Consider the following 23,706-nt stretch of genomic DNA (forward strand, 5'->3'; position numbering starts at 1 on the left):
TATTTTATATTGAGATTTAAAAAAATTGTAACGATGAATTGAAATGAGTTGAGGTGAGTTTGTTAACCAAACGCATACAACCAAATACACTTTTAATACTATCCTATGGATTTTAAAAAATAGAAACAATTCTAGTTGAAATATAATATTCACCTAATATATGCCCATCACATTAATAATATTATTTAAATATTTTATTGGTTTTGATGTTTAAAGTTTCGTTTTGTGGTAAATTAAAATGAGATATTTTATTAAAAATTGAATAAAATAATATTTTTATTTAAAAATATAAAAAAATTAAATTATTTCTTATATATAAAAATTTAAAAAAATTATAATAATTTATATTGATATTTTCGTTTCGAAGACCACCCTAATTTTTTATTTTTTGATTCGTACCAAACTTCTCATTTGTGTTTGTTTTTTCTTTGGTTAACTGGAAGAATCCTTTTCATTGTTTTCCCGTTTTCCGCTCGAAAACTCAACGGGGAGAGAGAGTGAGATCTAATCCAAAGAGGCATCCACCTCCAAACACGTTCCTGAATTTCTTTAGCATTTTCCAGCTGCAATATTTTCCAATTATTAAATACCCGTCGATCTGAGCGCAGACCACAGGGAGACCAATGGCGATGGCTCGGGCAACCTCTGGGCTCCAATACCCGGAGCGCTTCTACGCTGCGGCCTCCTATGCCGGCTTCGATGGCGACCCTAACTCCACCTTCAAGGCACTCACCTCCAAGTTCTCCAAAGAATCCGCTGCCATCCTTTATGGCTTGTATCAACAGGTACCACCACCATAAGCCAATTCTCGTTTTCTCTATTCCGTTTGTCAACGATCCGGTGCGTTTCGATTAAACCGCACGCCGCTTTGGTTTTTCTGTTCTGATTTCTGTTCAGATCAACGGAAAATGTCATTGTTGCTGGGTGCATTGCGTGTCAATTTGGCGTTGATTTGATTTGCGTGCTGTATTTGGTGCAACGCTGCGCTTGATTCGGTTTTTTAGGATTGTTAGTTTTTTGGAGCTATACGCAGCTTGAGTCTCTGTTATGCGTGATCTATTTTGGTAATTGGGGTTGAAATGCCTGCGTTTCGTTGTTTGAACGCAGTTTTTAGGTAGATCTGGATGTTAGGGTTGATATCGGCTCCTTGGAAATGGCTGATCTGTGGTTGTGAATCTTGTGATTGGCTACTGCGGAATAAGTGGGGAGAGGGGAGGGGAGAATTTGAAACTCGGTGAATGAGAATTGGGATTCTGTATGGAAATTTAAGTGTGGATGATTGAGTAGCTTAATGTTAGTGTGGCGTATTTGATTGGTGAATGTTTCAGAGTTTTTGACAAAGAATTGTTTCTTTGATTTGGTGTGCTCGTCACTGAATACTTAATTTTCTGGTTTCATTTCAATTGTAGGCTACAGTAGGACCTTGTAACATACAGGAGCCTAATTCTTGGAAAGTTGTTGAGTATACAAAATGGCAGAGGTTCGTGTCCTTAATCTCAAACTCCTCTGTCAGATTATTATTATTATTATTTTGATTAGTATCATCTTATTGTTTTTTATCCTAGCAAACACTATATTCACTCTTGTAGTGTAAAATCTTTTTTTTTTTTTTTCAAATGAAGTTTCCTAGACGTGGAAATGAAAGTATTATTATAATGCTAGGAGAGCGTAGGTTTTGCACTGTTCTTAGGTAAATTCTTCATTAGCTGTTCTTAGTTTGAAAATTAGATGCCGAAAAGTATTTTGTAATTCTTATTCGTTTCAGGCTTCTTATACTACAATACATGATATATGGGACTAATTAGTTTGCAGCCTTAGAGTTGGGAAACCCGAAAATGGCTCGAGGGAGAAGTTTGAAATGTTAATATAAAATAGAAACAATGCTTGTTAGAATTAAGAAATCTATGAAATAATCACACCAGTGTTTAATTCTTGTGGAGAGTTGGGTGGTGGGAGTTTTCTGGGATGTGGAAAAAGGTAACTGCTGTGACATACAATGTATGATGCGGAATGTGATCCTTGTGCAATTTTAGGCCATCTGATGCTTGGTTTCCTAGCCTTTTTACTTGACGTATGTAGTTTCATTTATCTGTTTTGCTACTTTTTTTATTTCATTTGCATAAGGATTTTATTATTTATGCAGCTGGAGTGGGCTTGGAAACATGTCTTCCACCGAAGCAATGCGTCTCTTTGTGAAAATATTGGAGGTCCATGCAAATTAGATTTTCTGGGCCATGCCACTGTAATTTCATGCAGGAGCTTAGCTGATTGTTTTGTTTTCTTTTCTTTTTGGGTAGGAAGAAGATCCAAGTTGGTATTCAAGAGCATCTAACTTTGTTGCAGAGCCTGTAATGGATGTCCAAATGAATGTGAGTATGCAGAACTTGTATATATTTGTGGTTTCTTCTCGTTCTACTTTTAAAAATTGGCCATGGATTCATTTCTCAGTGCCAATTAAGAATTCAATGTTTACATTTGAACATGATCGATGACTTACTAACTAGAGTAAGTGCAATATATCTCTGCTGTCACTACCCATGGACACCAACAATATTACCAGTACCGCAACTGTTGTTGCTGGCTCTATATTTTGGCAAATATCCATTCTCCTTTGTACTGATGCTACCACGAAGACACAGCAAATCACAAAAAGCATTGTACCACATTAACAATGTCTCACTTAGACCTCCATTACCATACCACTGCCACTTCCTTCTCCACACCATCACCCTTAACCTCACTGCTTTCACACTTGGCATTGCCTGATTGCGACCCTTCTTCGATCGCCACTGCCAACACCACTACTCAGTTATTTTATCACATAATCAACATCACTCTGTCATCCATTTTTAATCAACTGGCTTTATTTTGTTTATTGACAAGTTAGACATGCTTCTCCTGGGTGATCCATTTTAATCCGCCGAGTTTGTCTCTGATGTTTTGTTTAAATGTGAATGTATAGATCTCAATTGTTGGTTGGGCATGTATATACATTCGTGTTTCATTTACTTTTGATAAGGTCCATTCAAAATGAAAAAGAAAATCTTCTCGTTTTTGTAAGTATATTCATTTATGTTCTCACTCCCTAGTGTTTGGATCTTCTCCAATATCTGTTTTTAGTATTGTGATGGGGAAAGAGGAATAACTGGGTAATTGAATTGCATGTTGATGAGAGCCTTAACTAACATTATACTTAGTTTTGCATGAGGGGGCTATAAATCTCTCCCTTCATTGCGTTCGTACTAACTATATGTTTTTCTTGTGTAATTTTCACAAATGGTACATAGCATAATTCAACAGTTGAGCCAGTGGTTGTGAATGGGAATTCTTTTGAGACAAAGACTATCCCAACTGAGAATGGGAGCCTGACGGAAGCTCAGGATAAAGATGTTGTCTTGGAAGGCCTTGGTTCAGTTACTGTCTATGATCAATGGGTTGCCCCTCCAATATCTGGTCAACGCCCAAAAGCCCGATATGAGGTATATACATGTCTTCTCTGTAATATAAACTGGTTCTAGGCATTTTCTTCTTGTTCTTCTTTTGTCTGAACAAAGCACGTATTTTCAGCATGGTGCAGCAGTCGTGCAAGACAAGATGTACATATATGGAGGAAATCACAACGGTCGTTACCTCAATGATATTCATGTAAGTAAATTAGCTGTACATAGACATACATAGTTGAGCTCATGCTATCTAGAATAGCTTCTCCCATTTTATCTTTTCTCTTGAGCTATAGCCTAGGTGCTGCATTTTCATTCATTATCTCCTGTACATCATTCATATTTGGCTTACTCTCGTTTGTGCTAATAATTTATCTATATATATATATATATATATATATTTTTGGGGGCGGGTGGGGAGGGAATATGCTCTTTCAAATTTCGATAATTGTTGCTCCTTTCGAAAAGGGAAAAGTAAAAGGAGCTATCACTTGGTGACTTGTGCATATAATTCTGTGCTTTTGCAATTCTTAACTTTGTTTCTTAAATGTTTTTTCTTCTTATAGATGAAGTCCTTGTTTTACATTCAAAATTTATTACTTTTACATTGATATGATTACAAATTTTTCTTCCCTAATTTGAGGAGCAATGCAGGTCCTGGATTTTAGAAGTTGGGCTTGGTCAAAGATTGAAGCAAAGACTGGGGCGGAGTCACTTGAGTCATCGTCGCCAGTGACATTTTCTCCTTGTGCTGGTCATTCCTTGGTTAGTATGTAGACTTTTCATGAAGATTTATGAACTTTTACATTACATCTATTTTCTTCTGCAGACATTTTCCATTGATAACACTGATAAAAAAAATATTTTCCATTGATGAAAATTTTAATTAGTGGTAAAAATATCGTTTTTTATTCTCTAGGTACCATGGGAAAATAAGCTTCTTTCAATTGCTGGACATACAAAGGATCCAACCGAAACTATACAGGGTAATTTCATTGCTACTTACTTCTTTGATATATTCAGAGTTTGCCACCCGTAGAAAATTTCACATCAAGAAAAGTGGAAAAATCGTGGAAAGTTTTAAGTTGGAGAATTGTTTAGTGCGAGAAGAGAAAAGTCTTGCAATAAAATGGAATCTTCCCCCATGTCTAACCCAAATTTTTGGTTACACACCATTCACCTGTAGAAAGAGATATATCTTCTCAGGATTATTGACGGTGAAATGGTATGGTAGGTTTTATGATTTTTTATTAATTATTCTATCCTAGTCAAAAAAGAGAAAGAAATCGTATGGTTGGCTTGCACTGCAGTTACCCTCATTGTAGTATTTCTAAACTACTGTTCTCTATCATGACAGTGAAGGCATTCGATCTGCAATCTAGCACTTGGTCAACATTAAAGACATATGGTAAAGCGCCGGTAGGTATCTGGTATTTTCTTGTGTTTTTAAATCTCTGACAATCAACAAATATATGAATCCTTGCCATAGTTCAAAATCTTGAATTAGGAGAGTTCAAAATCTTGAATCCGGAGCGTGCTTATGGTTTTTGGATGTTCCTAAGACGGGTGGAAGTTTATGGTCGTGTCCATTTCGGAATTAATTGTCTCTAAAGAATCTATAAAATCATATTTCTAATTCTCAGTTTTCTCAGTTTGGCATTACTTTTGGAGCTCACTGGTACTTTTAAGCTAAAATTGGTCACTGTTCTGAACCATGGTGCCCCTTTATGTGTCGTAAATGTACCTTGTACTCATGCTTTACAGGCATCACGTGGAGGTCAGTCAGTGACCCTTTTTGGGACAAGCTTAGTGATTTTTGGTGGAGAAGATGCAAAGAGAACTCTCCTAAATGATCTACATATTCTCGACCTAGAAACTATGACCTGGGATGAAATAGATGCTGTGTAAGACATCTCAAGCCTTTTTATTCTTTTGTTTCTTTTTTGTTGGCATGGGGGTGTTACTCTTTATTTGTTAATGGCATCCATTCAAAAAACAATTTGTAATTGTAATTAAATCCTATTTTCTGTAGTCTGTTCTTTGCTGTAATTAAATCAGCATACTTTCGTTTTCTCTCTCCTAAAATTTTTTCTCTCCGTACACATGCATACTTTTGTTTTCTCGTTGCGTACTGAAAGTTCCTTCTCGTTCACGGGGAAGCGTTAATTGCTTCTTCAGTATTATGGTGATTAAAATGGGTTATCCCATAGAGGTGGTGATTGAATCCAAGAGTTTTATTCTGTTAAAAGTGGGTGGTGGAGCATTCATTGAAAGTCACCGAGAGAAGCTGGAAGTCGGAGCATGCAGTGTTATTGGGTTCATCTTCAACGTAGTGGCTTAGGTAGGTGCTAGAGGAAAGCTTAAGAGAGGGGAAGAAGGAGGTGTATTCGGCAACTAGAGATGGCTACTGCAGTCTTCTTGCTCAACGTTGCACAAACCGTAGAGGGAGATATCTTGAAGTCTCTGAATATAACCAGGGGGGAGGAGGAATGTACTATGCATCCCAGAAGGTAAAAATGGTTGGGGTTGGAGGAAAATGCGGGAGGTATTGTTAGAAAGTGGTAAGGAGGCCTCTGTTAATGGTGTAGGTTAATTGAATAATGGGAAGGGGGCAGTGAAGTTTCAGTCACGGTCGTATAAGGAGGCCTTCTCCTCGTCGTTGCCGAACGCTATGAGGAAACGGGATGGTGGAGCGACAATTATTGACAGGGGACAAGGGAGGTGGCGTCGAGAAGCAATTTCGAACCATACCCATGGCAGAAAATCAGCGGCCTGTCAGGAGGCGTGGGAGGTACGAAGACTGTTGATGGAGATGCAAGGTTAGCTGAGGTATCTGCAGAGAGGGATGGCTGAGATTGTGGAATTTGTTGGGTTATTTAAGGAAAAGGAAGATACAGGATTATTAAAAAAGGGGCGGTTTGAAGAACCGGGTGGACTAAAGAGGAGTGGGGGGGCTGGGCCTAGTAAAAACCAGAAGGAGGCCCAACAAAAGAGAATAGAAAAGGGGCGGGCCGTTTGGAGGAAGTGCAGTGGGCTTGCTCGGCCCAAGCTGGCGGGAGAGGATTCGTTTCCCTGCCCAATGAAGATCCAGCCCAACGACGCGATACCCAGCACAGCGGCGCGACGTCCAGCCTCGGCTTCGTGCCAGAAAGCTTACCGACGGCGGCGGTAGCACAGAAACGGCCGACGGATACAGTAGAGGTTGCCGATGAGGTCGCCGACGAGGTATCGCCGGCGTTCTGTGCACAAAAAGAGATCGAAGTGCGTGAACCTTCGTCGAAGGCGACCCAGAATTTGCCGACAACTGTGGGAGGCACGGGTTTGGCTCCGGCGGATTTATTTGTCAGACCATTTGAGGGCTTTGAGATGGAGGAAGGGGATGAGGAGTCCGATGATCTCATGCACTCGGTGGAGGACGAATTAGTCCTCTCTGAGGCGTGCGATCAGTTGGGTCTAGAGGAGTTCTCTGTGGGGGAAGATTTTCAAAACTTCCAGAGTAACAATATCAGTGATCCAATCACTCTGAACTTTTGTTTTCCAGATCAAGCTTCAGACTGGGTATTACATAAGGTGAAAGAGATTCAACATTTTGTGGGGATTAATTGTGAGGGGTATGAAGAGCAGTTCATAGCTTTGTTAACTGGTATGGAAGCTGGGTATCAACAGAAAAGGAAGGGAGACTTGAAGAAGAATCGGGAGCTTAAAAGGTTGATGTGGTCGATGAATTCGGAGGGTAGTTCTAGTAAGAGTAGGGTAAAAGGGAAGGGGCCGGTTGTTCATAAATGAAGCCAAAAATTGTGTCTTGGAATGTCTGTGGTCTTAATGAGGTAGAAAAGCGTCTTCGGATTCGGCACCTGCTTCGTGAGTGGAAAACGGACATTGTTTGTTTACAAGAGATAAAGCTGAAGTTAATCAATAGGAGGATTGTGAGGAGTTTATGGAGCAGTAATTATGTAGATTGGGTGTACTTGGCTTCTTTAGGGACATCGGGAGGAGTTGTAATGATGTGGGATAGGCGGGTGATGGAGAAAGTAGAGGACTACATAGGGATATATATGGTAGCGTGCTCTTTTAGAAGTGTGGCGGATGGTTTCTTGTGGGCTTTTGCTGGTGTTTATGGGCCCAATTTAGACTTGTATAGAAGATTATTGTGGGATGAGCTAGCTGGGGTTCACTGTTGGTGGGAGCTTCCTTGGTGTATTGGGGGTGATTTCAATGTTGCTCGTTTCCAAAGTGAAAGTTTTGGAAATAGAAGATTGAGGCCATCAAGCTTAGAGTTCTCAGAGTGCATCTTTGACTTGAATTTGATAGACCTACCATTAGCAGGGGGCCCTGCCACTTGGTCTAATAATTATACATGGACTCGCTTGGATCGTTTCCTAATTTCATTAGAATGGGAAAGCCATTTCCTGGATGTATGGTGAAAGCGGTTGGTTCGGTTAGACTCGGATCATTGGCCTATCTTGCTTGATTGTGGAGGCATTCAGAGTGGTAGACGGTATTTTAAGTTTGAGAATATGTGGTTAAAAGCAGAAGGTTTTGTGGAGAGGGTCAAACAATGGTGGATTTCGTATCAGTTCGAGGGTACACCCAGCTTTATTTTTGCAAATAAGCTGAAACTTTTAAAAAGAGATCTAAAAGAATGGAATAAACAGTCTTTCGGCAATGTGGAGGAGAACAAAAATACCAAGTGGATGGAAATACAGGGGTTAGAGAGACTACAGGAGGGGAGGCCTCTTATTGAGGAAGAACAAGCATAGAAAACTTCGTTGGTCGCAGATCTTGAAAGGATAATCTTCCAGGAGGAAATGTCTTGGCGACAAAAGTCAAGAGCATTGTGGTTAAAGGAAGGGGATTGGAGTACAAAGTTTTTTCATAGCATTGCAAATTCTCATAGAAGAAACAATATCATTGAGGTGTTGAAAATTGAGGGGGTGAAGTGTAGAGAAGAAGAGGTTATCAAAGATCACGTGGTTGATTTTTTTGAGAAGATCTTTACTGAGCAGGAGGGGCGGAGGCCCACTCTTGATGGGTTGGTGTTTAACATTCTTGAACCAAGGGATGTTGCCAGGGTGGAGATGGCTTTTGACGAGGAAGAGGTATTTAATGTAGTAAGGAAGATGGTAAAAGACAAGGCTACCGGACCTAATGGCTTCTCTATGGGCTTTTTCCAAGAATGCTGGGAGGTGATTAAAGAAGATATTTTGAAGGTGTTTCAGGAGTTGTTCTCATTTGGAAAATTTGGAAACTTTGAGAAAAGCCTTAACTCCACTTTCCTTGCCTTAATACCTAAAAAGGCTGGGGCTATTGAGATCACAGATTTTCGGCCTATCAGCTTAGTGAATGGTGTATACAAGATTATCTCAAAAGTGCTTGCCAATCGCTTAAGTGGAGTTTTGGGAAAGATTGTGACTAAGCCTCAAAATGCTTTTGTTAAGGGAAGACAGATCCTCGATGCGGTTCTAATTGCCAATGAATGTTTGGATAGCATATTGAAGACTAGAAACCCAGGAATTATGTGTAAACTGGATATGGAAAAGGCGTACGACCATGTAAATTGGGATTTCCTCCTATATCTATTGGGTAGGTGTGGTTTTGGTGAAAGGTGAAAGGTGAAAGGTGAAGGTCTTGGATTAGATGGTGTATCTCTACGGTACGGTTCTCTGTGTTGATTAATGGCAGCCCTGAGGGTTTCTTTCAGAGTTCTCGTGGCTTGAGGCAAGGGGATCCGCTATCTCCTTTACTTTTTGTTATTGTGATGGAGGCACTGAGCAGGATGATCTCGACTTTGGTGGCTAATGGTTTTGTTAGTGGTTGCCAAATTGGTTCTCCAAACCGGGATATTACTACTATCTCTCACTTGCTGTTCGCAGATGATACGCTGATTATGTGTGAAGCTGATCGGGACCAGTTGCGGGTTGTGAAGGCATGTCTACTGTGTTTTGAAGCAGTGTCAGGTCTAAAAGTGAACTATGATAAATCCGAGTTGGTGCCGACTGGAGAGGTGCAGAATATTAGGGAGTTGGCGGACATGTTGGGTTGTAAGATAGCTTCTTTTCCTATGACGTACCTGGGATTACCTTTGGGTATAGCCTCGAGGGCACGCTCGATTTGGGACACAATAATTGAAAAAATAGAAAGGAAATTGGCAGGGTGGAAGAGAATGTACTTGTCGAAAGGGGGTCGGATTACTCTGATTAAAAGTACACTTTCTAATCTACCCACTTACTTCTTATCCTTATTCCCTATTCCGGCAAGTGTGGCGGGTCGTCTCGAGAAGTTTCAAAGAGATTTTCTGTGGGGTGGATTAGGAGAAGAATTTAAATTCCATCTTGTCAAATGGGAGAAGGTGTGCCGTCCTATTTCTAGTGGCGGTTTGGGCATTAGAAATTTGCGGTTGTTTAATCGGGCGTTACTTGGTAAATGGCTATGGCGATATATCAAGGAACCAGAAGCTCTATGGAGAATTGCAATCAAAAATAAATATGGTGGTTTAGGGGAGGGTTGGTGTACTAGGGAAGTGAGAGGGGCCCATGGTAGGGGGCTATGGAAGCACATTAGAAAAGGGTGGGAGGTATTTCATCGACACACTCGGTTTCAGGTGGGTACAGGTGCCAGGATCAGATTTTGGAAGGATGCTTGGTGTGGTAACAGTGCTCTTCAAGAGTTGTTTCCTAGTCTATTCCTATTAGCAAGTGCCAAAGATGCTACAATGGCGGAGGTTATGGGAATCTCAGGAAGGGGTTTTCACTGGAATATCAATTTCAACCGGGCGGCACAGGATTGGGAGAGACGGAGACTTTTGCAGAGTTTTATAGTTTTATGTATTCTTATCGTCCAAATAACCAGCATGAAGATGGTCTGTGGTGGATCCCTGCAGGGAAAGGGGTTTTCACTGTTCGTTCCTTTTATAAGGTCCTTGCACAAGTGTCAGAGGCACAGTTTCCCTGGAGACGGCTCTGGCGACACAAGGCCCCTCTCAAAGCTTCTTTCTTTTTGTGGACAGCGGCATTAGGCAAGATTCGTACTACAGATAATTTGAGAAAGAGGAGGATAATCATTGCAGATTGGTGTTGTATGTGTAAAGGAGGGGGTGAGTCGGTGAACCATTTACTTTTACATTGTGAGGCAGCCAGGACACTCTGGAATGAGGTGTTTAAAAGGATGGATCTAGCATGGGTTATGCCGGAATCTGTGGTGGATATATTGGCATAAACAATCCGAGGTGTGCACCAGATCAAAGCGATTTGAAAGATGATTCCTATTTGTATCATGTGGTGCTTGTGGCAGGAGCGAAATGAGAGGACGTTTGAAGACAAGGAGAAATCGATGGCGAAGCTAAAAGTTTTCTTTTTTAGGACTCTTTGTACTTGGGCCATTGCTGTGGACTTTAATGGCATGGAACTTCATGATTTGTTAGTTTCTAACGTGCCTTCGTAAATAGGGCATTCTTTTTTGTAACTGGCAGTTGTTGCCCATTCTTGTTAATAATACTTATTTTACTTATAAAATAAAAAAAATACTCTTTATCTTGAAGGCTGGCTTATAATAGACAAAGAAGAAACATTATCTTTTAGGTATATACTATGAATAATTTCATTGTTACATTCTGTGTACTGTCCTCTAGAATATAATAGAATAGAATATAAATTTAGATATATTGGTAAATTTTTTTTTATCTTATCATATATTTATTATTTTGCAGGGGAGTGTCTCCTTCTCCGAGATCTGATCATGCTGCTGCAGTGCATGCTGAGCGTTATCTTCTGATTTTTGGTGGTGGTTCTCATGCTACTTGCTTCAATGATCTGCATGTTCTCGATTTGCAAGCTGTAAGATAACCAACTGCCCCTGAACCTATCTTGCTCCCCATTGGAACTGTTAGTTATCTTTCGCACATTTCAATTGTGTAGATGGAATGGTCAAGACCCACTCAACAGGGTGAGATACCGACTCCACGGGCTGGACATGCAGGTGTGACAGTTGGGGAGAATTGGTTCATTGTTGGTGGTGGTGACAATAAGAGTGGTATGCAACCTACAAATTTAATATTTGGATATACATCGTGATCGAAATGTGATTTAATATCATGGAGCACAGTTTGATTGAGTTGACTTAGATTCTTGAAACAGATTCTAAGCAGACATTTATTCACTCTGTGGGATAAGATTTTGAAGTGAATGGCCTTAATCATTTCATTAAATGCATTTTGAAGAGCTTATAAGCTTTAGATCTTTCAGCTCCCTGATAATTGCATGTATTTTTTTACTGGGTCTGAAATGTAGTGGTGTCGTATTATCTCTCTTTTTGAACAGGATATGAACTACAACTTTAGCGGAAGTGCTCCATATTTCCCAATCAATTAACTATTTCTTTTTTCTCATTTACTTCTTGCAGGAGTCTCGGAAACTGTTGTCCTTAACATGTCTACACTTGTTTGGTCAGTGGTTACTACCGTTCAAGGACGAGTTCCAGTTGCCAGTGAGGTATTTGTTTTGCAGGAATCTTTAATTGTTCAATTAATTTCAAGGCGTTGATCAAATAATTTGAAGCTGTTGTCAAAAATTTCCGCTGGTTTCAAGCAAAGTCATCCCAGCCTCTTTTGGAGCTTGATATTGTTTTTTCTGAAGTTGTGGGTAACTATCTAATCTTCTTCTATTCAGGGCTTGGGTGTGGTTGTAAGCTCCTACAATGGTGAAGACATACTTGTATCTTTTGGAGGATATAATGGTCGTTACAACAATGAGGTGAAGGGTTGCTTTGACTTAGCAGTGGTTTTATTCTACTGCTTTTGCTTCATATTCTTTCTTTATTTTGCTTCTTTCTGTTAGGTTAATGTTCTTAAGCCAAGCCACAAATCAACCTTGCAATCAAAGATGATTGAAACTCCTGTCCCAGACAGTGTTTCTGCTGTGCACAATGCTACAAATCCTACAAGAGATGTGGAGTCTGAGTTTGACGCAGGCCAAGAAGGGAAAATTAGGGAAATTGTTATGGACAATGCTGAGTCAGAGCCTGTGGTATGTAATTCTTGTTAATGTTGAAATATTGTTCATTTTTTGGCTTTTATCTTAGTTTACTGGAAATATGCTGCTATGCTATCTGCAATCTTACTGTTGACATGGAGATCCCACTTAGCAAATACAGGAATGGCTTAGGGTGTGCCTTGCCTCTGATGGAGTCAGGATGCAGAACTCCGAGCAGAATCTAATTGGAGTCAGAACCATTCTTGGACCTTGACTACTCCAATTCGGAGATAGCTCTGCCCGCATGTTCGGTGCCAGAGAGGTCTCAAAGTTATTGTTTGGAACTGGTTTTTTTTTTCTCACGCTTTCTCAATACCAATGAATAAAAAAAACTAATTAAAGGAAATATTTTACAAAAAAAATCCTTCCTAGAACATATCCCAAGAAAACCAGAATACACCCACAAATTCTTAGCAAGTCCTGCAAATATAACTACAAAATCACAGATTTTAACTGCAGAATGAAGCTAGGTTTATGTGAATGTGATTAATAGATGGATAGTTAATGATGTCGTTTTAAGCATATTTTTTAGATAATAATAAGCAAAAGAATAGTCTAGGCATTGGAACCCTAGATTTGGAGGTATAGATAAAAGTGGTTTAATAATTAGGCTGCTCAATTATCATTGGTTTAGAATGACACAATTTTATCAGATCAAGTAAATTTTATTCTTTTCTTAAATAATAGTCGGAGTCAAAGTTGAAGTTGCAGAGTTTTGTCGGATTGCAAACTCCAATATTGACTCTTTTAGAATTCAAACTCAGATTCAGAATTCTAAAAATTCTAACTTCGATCTGTTTCCACCCAAGGAAAATTTAAGCCACATCTGAGCATATGCTCCAAAAGGACTGGTTAATGTTACCATCAGAACTCTTCAAATCATTAAAAGGGCAATAACTTCTCATTTCCAAGCAATTTGGGATCCCATTCATCACCACCTATACTCAATTTAAGAGTATTATAATCTCCCCTTCCCTTAAATCCTTGGCATCGTCATCAGGTCAATTCATCATAGGTGGCATGACTCAGTCTCACATTTCTGGTTAGGTTTAGCTTTGATATCATTTATAATGATTCAAGGAAAACCCAAGACACATATGTGCCTACACTCCAAGAGGACCAGTGTAACGCCTTAATGGAAGGCCCAAACCATATGGCTTATACTCCAAAAGGACTAGTTAATGATACAATTGGAGCTCCATTAGAACCTTATAAAGAACAAAAACTTCTCATTCCCAAGCAATGTGGGATCCCATACACCAACTACCCTTATCTATATCATATAGGGGTATCAAAATCTACCCCTCTTAAATTCCCGACGTCCTCGACAGGCCTGTCCATTATAGGTGGCACGGCTCAAGTCCCACATTTCTGGTTGGGATAGTTTTTGATACCATTTGTAATGCCCCAATGGAAGACCCAAACCACATGGCCTATACTCCAAAAGGACTAGTCAATGATACAATTGGAGCCCCATTGGAACCTTATAAAGAGCAAGAACTTCTCCTTCCCAAGTAATGTGGGATCCCATACACCACCTACCCTTATCAATGGGGGTATCACAACCAGTCAATGTTAAATTTGAGCTTCTTGAAATCCCTATAAAGGGCAAGAACTTCTCATTCTTAAGTAATGTAGGATCTCATTTATTAGCTGAGTGTAATTTGAGCAGAAAGCAGAATGAAGTCGGAGTTTAGCGTTTTTCACAGCCCTAGGGATTACAAACACCAATAGTAACACATAAATTTACAAGCGCTTCCATTGGAAATATTTGTGTTGCATTTTGTGAGAGTGCTTCTTGACTAAACTCAGTGTTTGTCTATCTTAGGTATGGTAAATCAATTTTGAGCCACAGTTAAATGACCTGGTTGTTATATGCCGGATAATTTAGTACATTAATTATTTAATTTTCTTCTGAAATTTTCCTTTCTTCATCTATAAACAAATTTTATTGACATAAGAATAATAGGCAAGAACCCATGTAAAATTTCTCCTGAAAATAGCAAATCTACTCTCGATGTTTTCTGCAGAAGATACATTTTTTCAAGAACAGCAGCTCTTCGTTTCTTGTTCTAATTCCGCATAGGACACATATGCCACTCCTAAATTGTTCCCAATATCCATTTAACCTTTGTTTCTTTATGCGCATTCATGTAACTTGTGCTTACTCTTCCTCTCTCTCTCTCTCTCTCTCTCTCTTTTGGGGGGGGGGGGGGGGGGGCACTTGGGAATTTTGTATGGCTTGCAATGCTTTCATGTTAGCACTTTTGGCACAACCAATTTCTGTGCTTCATGCAGAAGTCTAAAGGTGAGCCAAGCAATATTCATCTTTTGGCAACCCTCAAGGCAGAGAAAGAAGAATTAGAGTCATCATTCAGCAAAGAGAAGATTCACTCTCTGCAATTAAAGCAAGAGTTATCAGAAGCCGAGAATCGTAACACTGAACTGTACAAGGTAAGAAGTTGCATGTATAAAACAAATATAAAATTACTTTGTGTTTATTTTTAGTGTATTCTTTGACAGAAGCAGAATTTGTTTGGAGATCTATTTAATGCAGTGTGAATAACACTTTTTATTATCTTTCAAATGCCATTTCAAAGAAAACAATTGTTTTGAACTTTTGGTTGTGGACGTGAGTATTGGACAAAAAAAGGAAATGGGACTCTGAATAAGTTAAGGGGAGAAGAAAATAGGGGTACATTTTTCCTTGTAGCTTACAGCTTGAGGATCTTATGACAGGAAAATATAGTCCCTCGGGAATATGGAAAATGATAGAAGCGGGGTTAATTTATGATGGTTTTGCTCTTATTAGAGATAAGATGATGGAGAAGTTGCTTCAACTAAATAAATTCCCACTTTGATGATGCCTGATTTGACATGCTATGCTGGATTTTACAAAAAGCTCTGCTACTGCTGTGGTGGAAATTCTTTCATATGAAATTATGAATGGGACTTATTGTTTAGAAACCATTAAAGATTTTAGGCAGATGTTTGCTTCCAGACATCTCTTCCTCATTATGCTGGAAAATGCTGAGAAAAACTTTAAAACATTACAGTTTTGTCTTGGCATTCGGTTTGATGTTGGACATAATTCTTGACTTTATTTTCTCATTAAGGTAACCAAGGCTCTGGCAACAAGGAATCCCATAGTTTTTTATAATTGAAAAATAATATAGATAAAATAAGGGATTGAGGTAATGTCACCAATTCCATCCCATATGTGCGTGCTGTGTTTACCATAAGGAAAAAAAGGAGTAAAAGCTTGCATTTCTTAGATTTGCTTTGATAATTCAAATTGAGAAGTGTTAGATTTACAAAGAAGATTACAAAAAGAACTTGCAAACTGACGTGGCTAATTCTTTTTGTGGACCGTGCATTTCCCATGTTCAGTAAAATGTTGCATATTTTTGCCCTTCTCCCTATATATGTCCTTAATTTCTTGTATTTTTTCTTGTAGGAGCTCCAATCTGTTCGTGGTCAGCTTGCTGCTGAGCAATCAAGATGTTTCAAACTTGAGGTATCTATGATTCTATCTCATGCTGTTAAACTTGGTTAATTAAATTGGAAGACACCTCTATTACTTGATTTCTGCTATTCAAATGACCGGATGTCATTATAGACACCTTATGGATGTGTGAAGACTGGAAGTCGAGATATCACTTCATGTTATTGAAAGTTCTCACCAGTTGACAGCCTCTAGCTCGAACATGTAATCATTAAGTGGAATAGATCATTGTAAGTGTGACAGTTGTTGAAGTAAGTGGTGAGCATGAAAAGCTCAGGGATATAAACGAATGGTTCAATTGCTGGAATACATTTTACTTGTATAAAAAGATTCAGTCTTCATCCTTGATTTTATCATCCTTAGTCACACCGGTTAATGTGGCACATTTTAAATGGCTCCTTAGGTTCAAATGTGTCACATCAACCAGTAAGACTAAGGATGAAGGATAACATTGCTAAAAATAAAAATGTTGGAATATGATTGTCTGCTAATTTACTCTATGAACGGACAGGTTGATGTTGCAGAACTACGGCAGAAGCTCCAAACAATGGAGACATTACAGAAGGAACTGGAACTCCTCCAAAGACAAAAGGCTGCATCCGAACAAGCTGCCTTGAATGCAAAACAGAGGCAGGGCTCTGGTGGGGTGTGGGGTTGGCTTGCTGGAGCCCCTCCTGGCCAAAAGGCCGATGCCTGAAAATTTGCTTAAGCTTTAGTCCAATTAGTGATTGCAAGATTTGGTTCCTATTGATCGATACTTCTTTCTCATATAATCATATTTTCATTTTTTTTTTATGTTTTTTCTTCCGTCACCCAGAAAAGATAACATTTTATTTCCTGTGACGGAAATAATATATCAGGTTTTTGTTGGTCAGAAGCAAATCCCCTTTGTTTCATGAATGCATTTACTGTAATTCAATCATCTAGTTTTTTTTTTTTTGAATTGGACTGTTAAGTGTAATATTTTGCTTGTAACCAAAATTTTGCTGGAGTTTGTATTCGAAGTAAAATGTATTATTTGAGTGAAGTAGAGATTTCCATTGTTTATTATAATTTTGCTGCCCCTTGAAAAACTTATTTTCAGAGGCTTTCTGTAAATGTTCATTTACAAATGCTCACGCGCACACCTTCTGTATACACCTCATTCCATACATAAATTTTATTGTCATTTTGTAGGGGATGGGAACGGCTCTAGTTTTTAGGAATCTGAATAGCTAGTGCCTAGGAACGTAATCTAATTTTTCATATGATCGATTTTTTTTTTTTTATATAATCATATTGCTCAAATAATCTAATTTGTCATATATGCTATTTCTTTTTATATACCCCATTCAATAAATAAAGAAAAAAAATCAAATAGCAGTGCAAAAACTAAACATATTGTAAAATAATTTTGAAGTTAGGTCAATTTGTAGACTAAATTTTAATGCTCTTAGACTTTGCCTTTTTTTAAAACATCTTTCCTACCACTCTATAATCTAATTGGATTGTTTCGAATTTGAAACCTTAAATTGGATTGGGGTTTTGAATTCAAAACCCAAATCAGTTTCGGCCAATTCAAATTCCAAGTTCATTCAAAATTAATTTAATTTCAACCCTAATCAAAACTAACACAATTCCAAATTGACGGAAACGCTAGGAGAGACAAGGAGATGGAGATAGTAAGAGACTGAGGCTGAGGCTGAGGCTGAGATAGAGAAGATGAGGAAGACAGAGACGGGGAAATTGAGACGAGAAAGCAAAGAGAAATACAGTTGAAGCTACCATAGATGAAGTTACACCAGTTTTGGATCAATTATTGCGGTTGAAGAAGGAAACCATCTCCTACTCCATAGACTTGGATAGGAGAAATATGTTAACTCGAAGTTTTAGGGAAAGGAATAAGATAAGTAGAAACAAAGAGTCGATTACAGTTTCACAAGCCAATAGGCAGTGCATGGGCCCTACGTGCCATCTTGTTTCTCTCTAATTTATTGTTGACATATCCATCCGCTCACGGAAACTGTGTTTCAGACTCTGTTTTAAGTCCAAGTGGAACTTTGCTCAAGCGTTTTGCATGGCCGGCTTCCCCTTGAACGGCTACCCCCCATCAAATACATTAAAGGTCGGCTTTAGTTAGATTGTTTGGAAAAGACTCGCACCAAATGAAATTATAGCCCCCCCATCGTTTTCGTCACGGAATGGGCATCTAAATGCATTTTCTTTTATATATACATAAAAAAAAAAAAAAAAAAAAATGGTGTCCAATCTGCTATTTTAACTTGTAGAAGACGAAGATGATAAGATTGAAAACATGAGAGGTAAAGAATAATTGAGCCTTCCAATGGTGGGCCCCTCCACCCCACCCCACCAAATCCATAGTCAAAAATAAATAAACGTGGGCTGGTGTGGACTTGTTAAACAGAGGCATTGTTTTGCCATCCAATTAAAAATTTTCTTTGGGGATTCCTTGCTGAGAATAACGCTCCCAAGTTGCACCACCGTAGCAGTGCGGTAATGCCACTCCCAATCAATCAGTTTCAACTTGGAAGGATTGTGATTTGTGGGCGAAATTCCATCCATTCATCCACTATCACCTGCCAAATTCCTTCAAATTTCCTTTATTTATTAGTCCTTGAAATTGACTTGGTTCAGTACCCAATGGCTTAAAGTCTTTAAAGTCTTTATTTTTAAGTATATTTCTCTTTTAGATTTTATCATCTTTATTCACATACGTTATGTACGCATGTTAAGTGATTGATACATGAAACTAATTTTTTTTTTTTCCTAAGCAAGCAAATATATAATTCAGATAAGGGAAATGAGATATATGAGGAGGGAGTAGGGTTTCCTAACAAATACCACATTACAACAACTACAACGTAAAAGTGAAAAGAAAAACAAAATTAGGACCAAATACTTGGTCCCCACCGATACCATACAAAAAAGACATTGTCTTAAATGACCCTTTTTTATAGTTCGCACAGTTGCGGGAACTATAGAGCCACTGCTGGAGGCAGTAGAAGCTGAAGGTGCACTGCGATTTGTTGTCTTAAGGTATTTCCTGAAAAGACCCGTATTCATTTCCTCAATATCATCGGTTAGAAAAAGTAGAAATATAGTAGGAAGATCGGCATCAAATGGACTAGATTGTGGCGGGCCAAGTTTCTTCACGTGCACATGTGGTGGCGCGTGGAGACCACGCACCGACGATTATGAGATGGGGTGGGGCATATCTAGAAGATCTTAAGGTAGAGAATCTATTGGTACGGCGCGTGTAGTCGATGGACGCATTATGGCATGGCAGCGTGTGACGACCATGCGTGGAACAAGCCGCATGTGAGCGTTATGTACCGAGATTTTTTGTCTCGATTCCGCTTAGTCCCATTAGATCAGCGGGGCCGCATGTCGATAGTCGATCATCAGAGTGTGGTAGATCTAACCAAAATGAATAAGTGGAAAGGAAAAATTAAAAAAAAAAAAAGAGAGAAGAAGAAGAAGAAGAAGAAGAAGAAGAAAGAAACATTACCCTGAAAAATATATACTCATATCGATACTAGAAAAGGAACAGAGAGGAGGATGGAAGGCAATGCTTCACTCTCTTCTTCGATGGAAACACTCGAAAAGGATGAGTAGCTTTTCTAGAGAGGTAATTCTCTTCCTAAAAAGGAAGAGGACAGACTTTTTAATTTCACATGAAACTAATTTAAATGTGTTATTCAAACAAGTTTGATTAAACACAATATTAAGTTAAAGATAAGTATTACAGATATAAAGAGATTTTATAAAAGTAAGATTTATTTTATAATTTGAGATATTACATCAAAGCACATCAATTTATAAATTTAATTTTATAAAACTATTTTATAGCTAAAGCATTTGTCTAAATTAAAAATCATCGTACAAGTCTTTGAAGGAATAATTGTAACGCCAGTATTAAAGTTCACACGCAAACGTTCACATAATTAATCTTTAGATTTTTCGGTAATTTCAAAGAAAATAAAGAAAGAAAGAAGAATTTGTATATGAAAATTGCAGGTACACGTGCACTCGCTGACGAGAAGCACCTTGAAAACATCACACTCCTGAGGTTTTTATGATATTTTAATGCTTATAAGGGGATAAAAGGACACTTTATTCCTCCCATCGGTACAGACAAAACAAAATACAGGCGTTCCTTACGCGCAAAAAACGCGTCTTCTAATAAATCAGGCAACCAAATACCTAAAATAAATAAATAAAAATCTAATAAAGTATGTTTCCCCACTCTCCATTGTCTCCAAACATCATTGACATTTCTTTATCAAACATATATGGGTTCTGTTGTGTATTATTATAATATTTATTAATTAGCTAAAATTAAAAAAAAAAAACTATTTAAAATACACTTAACTAAAATATATCTAATCAGCTAAAATAGCTTGAAACGATAATACAATAAAGCTATTTGAAATGTTATTTGAAAGCTTTTATATCATATATTATTATGATAATATAATTTAATTTATAAGATTCAAATTTTAAATTTTTTTTTTAAATTAAATTATGTTACATGAATAGTATGTGATATAAAGATGTTTGGATAGAACTATTCTACAATAAATATTACTTTTCCTCCTCTCTATTTAGCTCTTACTCGTATGTTAAAAATATAATTTTAGAATATGTAAGTTTCGTACTCTTTTTAAAAAATAATGAAATCCATCTTTAAAAAAGCAAATTTTTTAAAGTAAATTTAAAATGAATAATGCTAAATAACATTTTGAGTTGTGCAAACACCGCATAATTTTTTTGAAAAAGAGTGTCTACCATTAATAAGAGTGAAAAATGATATATATAATCATAGAGTACAAATTTACATTTTTTAAAATGAGTGTACGATGTTGACACAATCTATAACTATATCAACATTACTCTTTAAGATTTACCCTTTTTTTTTTAAGGATTTGTACACCTTATCTAAACTTGTTTAGTTTAATCTCTTTATAAATGTAAATATTTTTCGAGTATTTTTGTGCGCGAAGCTAACGTCTTCCGAAACGGAATAGAGCAAGGAATCGATTATAAAGGTTATACAGCATTATTATTATTATAAATTTTATATAATCCTCCGTCTTTGCAGATTCTTACCCAACGCCTACGCAACTTTCTTTCAACTTTTCTCCAAACAATCACCAGCCCTATATATATATTACAAATCCAACCCAAATTTCCATACATAAAAGTCTTTGAATTTTATTTTCATCTTCTTCTCCCAGTTATGGAGTGTAGGACTTTGGATCTTGTAATCAAGTCCGCGAAGGACTTGAAGGATGTCAATCTTTTCTCCAAGATGGACGTCTACGCCGTCGTCAAGATCGACGGCGACCACAACCTCAAATCCTCCAAGCACAAGACACCCACCGACAAAGATTGTGGGACAAACCCGAAATGGAACTTCCCTGTCCAGTTCACCGTCGACGACGCCGCCGCACAGCAGAACCGCCTCACCCTCGTCGTCAAGATCAAGTCCGATCGGAGCTTGGGGGATAAAGAGATCGGCAAAGTCAACGTCCCTATCAAAGAACTCTTGGACGTTTTCGGAGAGGCCAAGGAAGCGAAATACGTGAGTTATAGCGTCACCACTCCCTCCGGGAAGGTGAAGGGCACGCTAGATTTGTCGTACAAGTTCGGGGAAAAGTTTACCGCCCCTGAGCAGCATAAGAACAAGCATGCGGAGCCGGCGCCTGCGTACCCGGCTGGATATGCGGCGGGATCTAGTGTGGCCGCAGCATATCCTCCGCCAGGAGCATACCCTCCTCCTGCGTATGCGCACCCACCGCCGCCAGGGGGGTACCCACCTCCAGCTGGTGCGTACCCACCACCGCAACCAGGAGCATATCCACCGGTGGCGGCGGGGGATATGGAGGGTACCCACCTGGGGGATACCCGCCGTATCCACAGTACCCACCGCAAGGTGGATACCCCCCGCAGGCCGGGTACGGCTACGGCGGGTACCCGGCACCGGTGCAGCAGCCGCAGAAGTCGAAGATGGGTGGGGTTGGGGGAATGGCGTTGGGAGCTGGAGCGGGATTGCTGGGTGGGTTGATTGTTGGAGATATGATCTCAGATGCTGCAGATGGCGGCTTTGACGACGGCGGCTTTGATTTCTAGTTGTTGTTTTCTTTTCTTTTCTTTTTCTATTTAAATTTTGTTCTTCAATTTCGTTTCATATAGATAATGGATTTCTGGGTATCTGTAAATGGGAAGTATGAGTATGACTGCGTGAGAATTTCTTGTGAAATAAATTCGACATATTTTCCATATCTGATACAATTAGTTTTACATGGACTGATTTTAGGCTACCTCTCTGCATATTAGGCTATTCGAATTCGAATCCGTTTTCTTGAGACTTCTATCTGTGAGTTCTCTTTTCCTTCATGAGATCTCAGAAAAAGGTTTGACGAAAAAAAGGGGATCATACCGTTTGGTGGAGAATATCCTATTCATGCATTTGCTGTCGACCTCCCGAGAAAAAATTATCTCCACTCTAGCATGGACCCTACTATTATTACATCAGTTTTTTTAATCATTTTTAAATTTAAATTTAATAATACTGTACATCTTGACTCCACATGTAAAAAATATCCGTTTAAAGACAGGTTTGAAGGTGAAATGAGAATTTTATATTTTATTTGTGTTTAAAATATTATGTTTTAGTATTATTATTGTATTAAAATTTGAAAATGTTGAATTATTTATTATATTTTATATAGAAATTTAAAAAATGTGTAATGATGAGATGAGAATAAAATTTCATGTCGCATCCCACCCTCAAACCTGCCATAAGTATTCTTAAATATTTCATTTTTAAACAGTATTCAAACGCAATATTTTTTATTTTTTATTTTTTTTATCTAATCATTATAACTTTTCTAAACTCTCAACATATCATAAAAAATAATAATATTTTTTTAAATTTTAAAATAAAAATAATATTTAAACAAATTTTTAACTTCATAATATTTTTTTTCTCAATTTTCTTTCATTTTCTAAAATTCAATAAAACATTTTCCTTCAATAAAATTAAACTTTTTATACAACTTGTTCTCTAAATACCAAAGAAGGAAGTGTGCAATCTTCGTCCCTCTCCCATATTTTTCCCAGACACAATTTAAAAGCAAGTGCAACTCTGCAATTTTATAACACAAACAGAAACAGTCTTTACCATTTGTAGAGACACATTCTGTAACTTCACAAAATTAAACGATGCTTGTGGACAATTAGATTAAACATTAAATACAATGAGATTCACATATTGTATAGATATTATATAAATTGTAAGAACGTTCAAACCAGAAAATTATAGGGCTATTTGATCTTGTGCAGCAGAATAAGGTAATGAAGTCTGTCAAATATGAATCCAACTCTATATTTAGCTGCAACAAGTCCAAGAAGAGCTTTCTTGTGTAAAAAACGACTTCCCATTTTGCAAGGATCAATGCCAATGAGGAAAAATCCCCTCTCGCCTGATCTTTTTGACAATTCACCTTTAAAACAGAAATTTGGCATGTCTACAGCCAGTAATGCTCTTTGGGTAACAAATCAACAATGATTTTTCTCATCATATTCCTAGTATCATAAGCAACCTTAATCGTATGACAACTTACTATTTGACACAATTGCTGATGAATCGATGATAGACAATTCCATACTGAATCCGAAGAAGGTTGGGAGCCAATCTATAATCCATTAAACATTATCCTAAAACTATCTA

The 23,706-nt window shown here is 38.0% G+C and overlaps 2 protein-coding genes across 2 annotated transcripts; both read left to right on the forward strand.

Moving 5' to 3' along the window:
• Positions 1–379: 379 nt before the first annotated feature.
• Positions 380–16,998, forward strand: LOC121261686 (acyl-CoA-binding domain-containing protein 4). Its single transcript, XM_041164167.1, has 18 exons — positions 380–785; positions 1,410–1,480; positions 2,144–2,207; positions 2,298–2,369; positions 3,288–3,479; positions 3,568–3,645; positions 4,095–4,205; positions 4,360–4,426; positions 4,798–4,859; positions 5,205–5,344; positions 11,146–11,272; positions 11,354–11,468; positions 11,838–11,926; positions 12,104–12,187; positions 12,272–12,460; positions 14,765–14,920; positions 15,924–15,983; positions 16,483–16,998. The coding sequence occupies exons 1-18, from the start codon at positions 624–626 to the stop codon at positions 16,666–16,668; spliced, it is 2,025 nt and encodes a 674-aa protein (XP_041020101.1). The 5' UTR covers positions 380–623; the 3' UTR covers positions 16,669–16,998.
• A 4,076-nt stretch (positions 16,999–21,074) lies between these two features.
• Positions 21,075–22,253, forward strand: LOC121261690 (protein SRC2 homolog). The gene is made up of 2 exons (XM_041164170.1): positions 21,075–21,837; positions 21,894–22,253. Exons 1-2 carry the CDS (start codon positions 21,211–21,213, stop codon positions 22,101–22,103), a joined length of 837 nt encoding a protein of 278 aa, XP_041020104.1. The 5' UTR covers positions 21,075–21,210; the 3' UTR covers positions 22,104–22,253.
• Positions 22,254–23,706: the final 1,453 nt, after the last annotated feature.

The sequence above is a fragment of the Juglans microcarpa x Juglans regia genome, chromosome 4D (genome assembly GCF_004785595.1).
Source record: "Juglans microcarpa x Juglans regia isolate MS1-56 chromosome 4D, Jm3101_v1.0, whole genome shotgun sequence".
Taxonomy (NCBI): domain Eukaryota; kingdom Viridiplantae; phylum Streptophyta; class Magnoliopsida; order Fagales; family Juglandaceae; genus Juglans; species Juglans microcarpa x Juglans regia.

Excerpts from the sequence above, each read along its gene's own strand:
- LOC121261686 (XM_041164167.1), top strand. The coding sequence starts at position 624 with ATGGCGATGGCTCGGGCAACCTCTGGGCTCCAATACCCGGAGCGCTTC. Across the intron at positions 1,481-2,143 it reads GAGTATACAAAATGGCAGAG|CTGGAGTGGGCTTGGAAACA; the intron begins GTTCGTGTCCTT and ends TTATTTATGCAG. Across the intron at positions 11,273-11,353 it reads ATGTTCTCGATTTGCAAGCT|ATGGAATGGTCAAGACCCAC; the intron begins GTAAGATAACCA and ends TCAATTGTGTAG.
- LOC121261690 (XM_041164170.1), top strand. The coding sequence starts at position 21,211 with ATGGAGTGTAGGACTTTGGATCTTGTAATCAAGTCCGCGAAGGACTTG. Across the intron at positions 21,838-21,893 it reads AACCAGGAGCATATCCACCG|TACCCACCGCAAGGTGGATA; the intron begins GTGGCGGCGGGG and ends CCGTATCCACAG.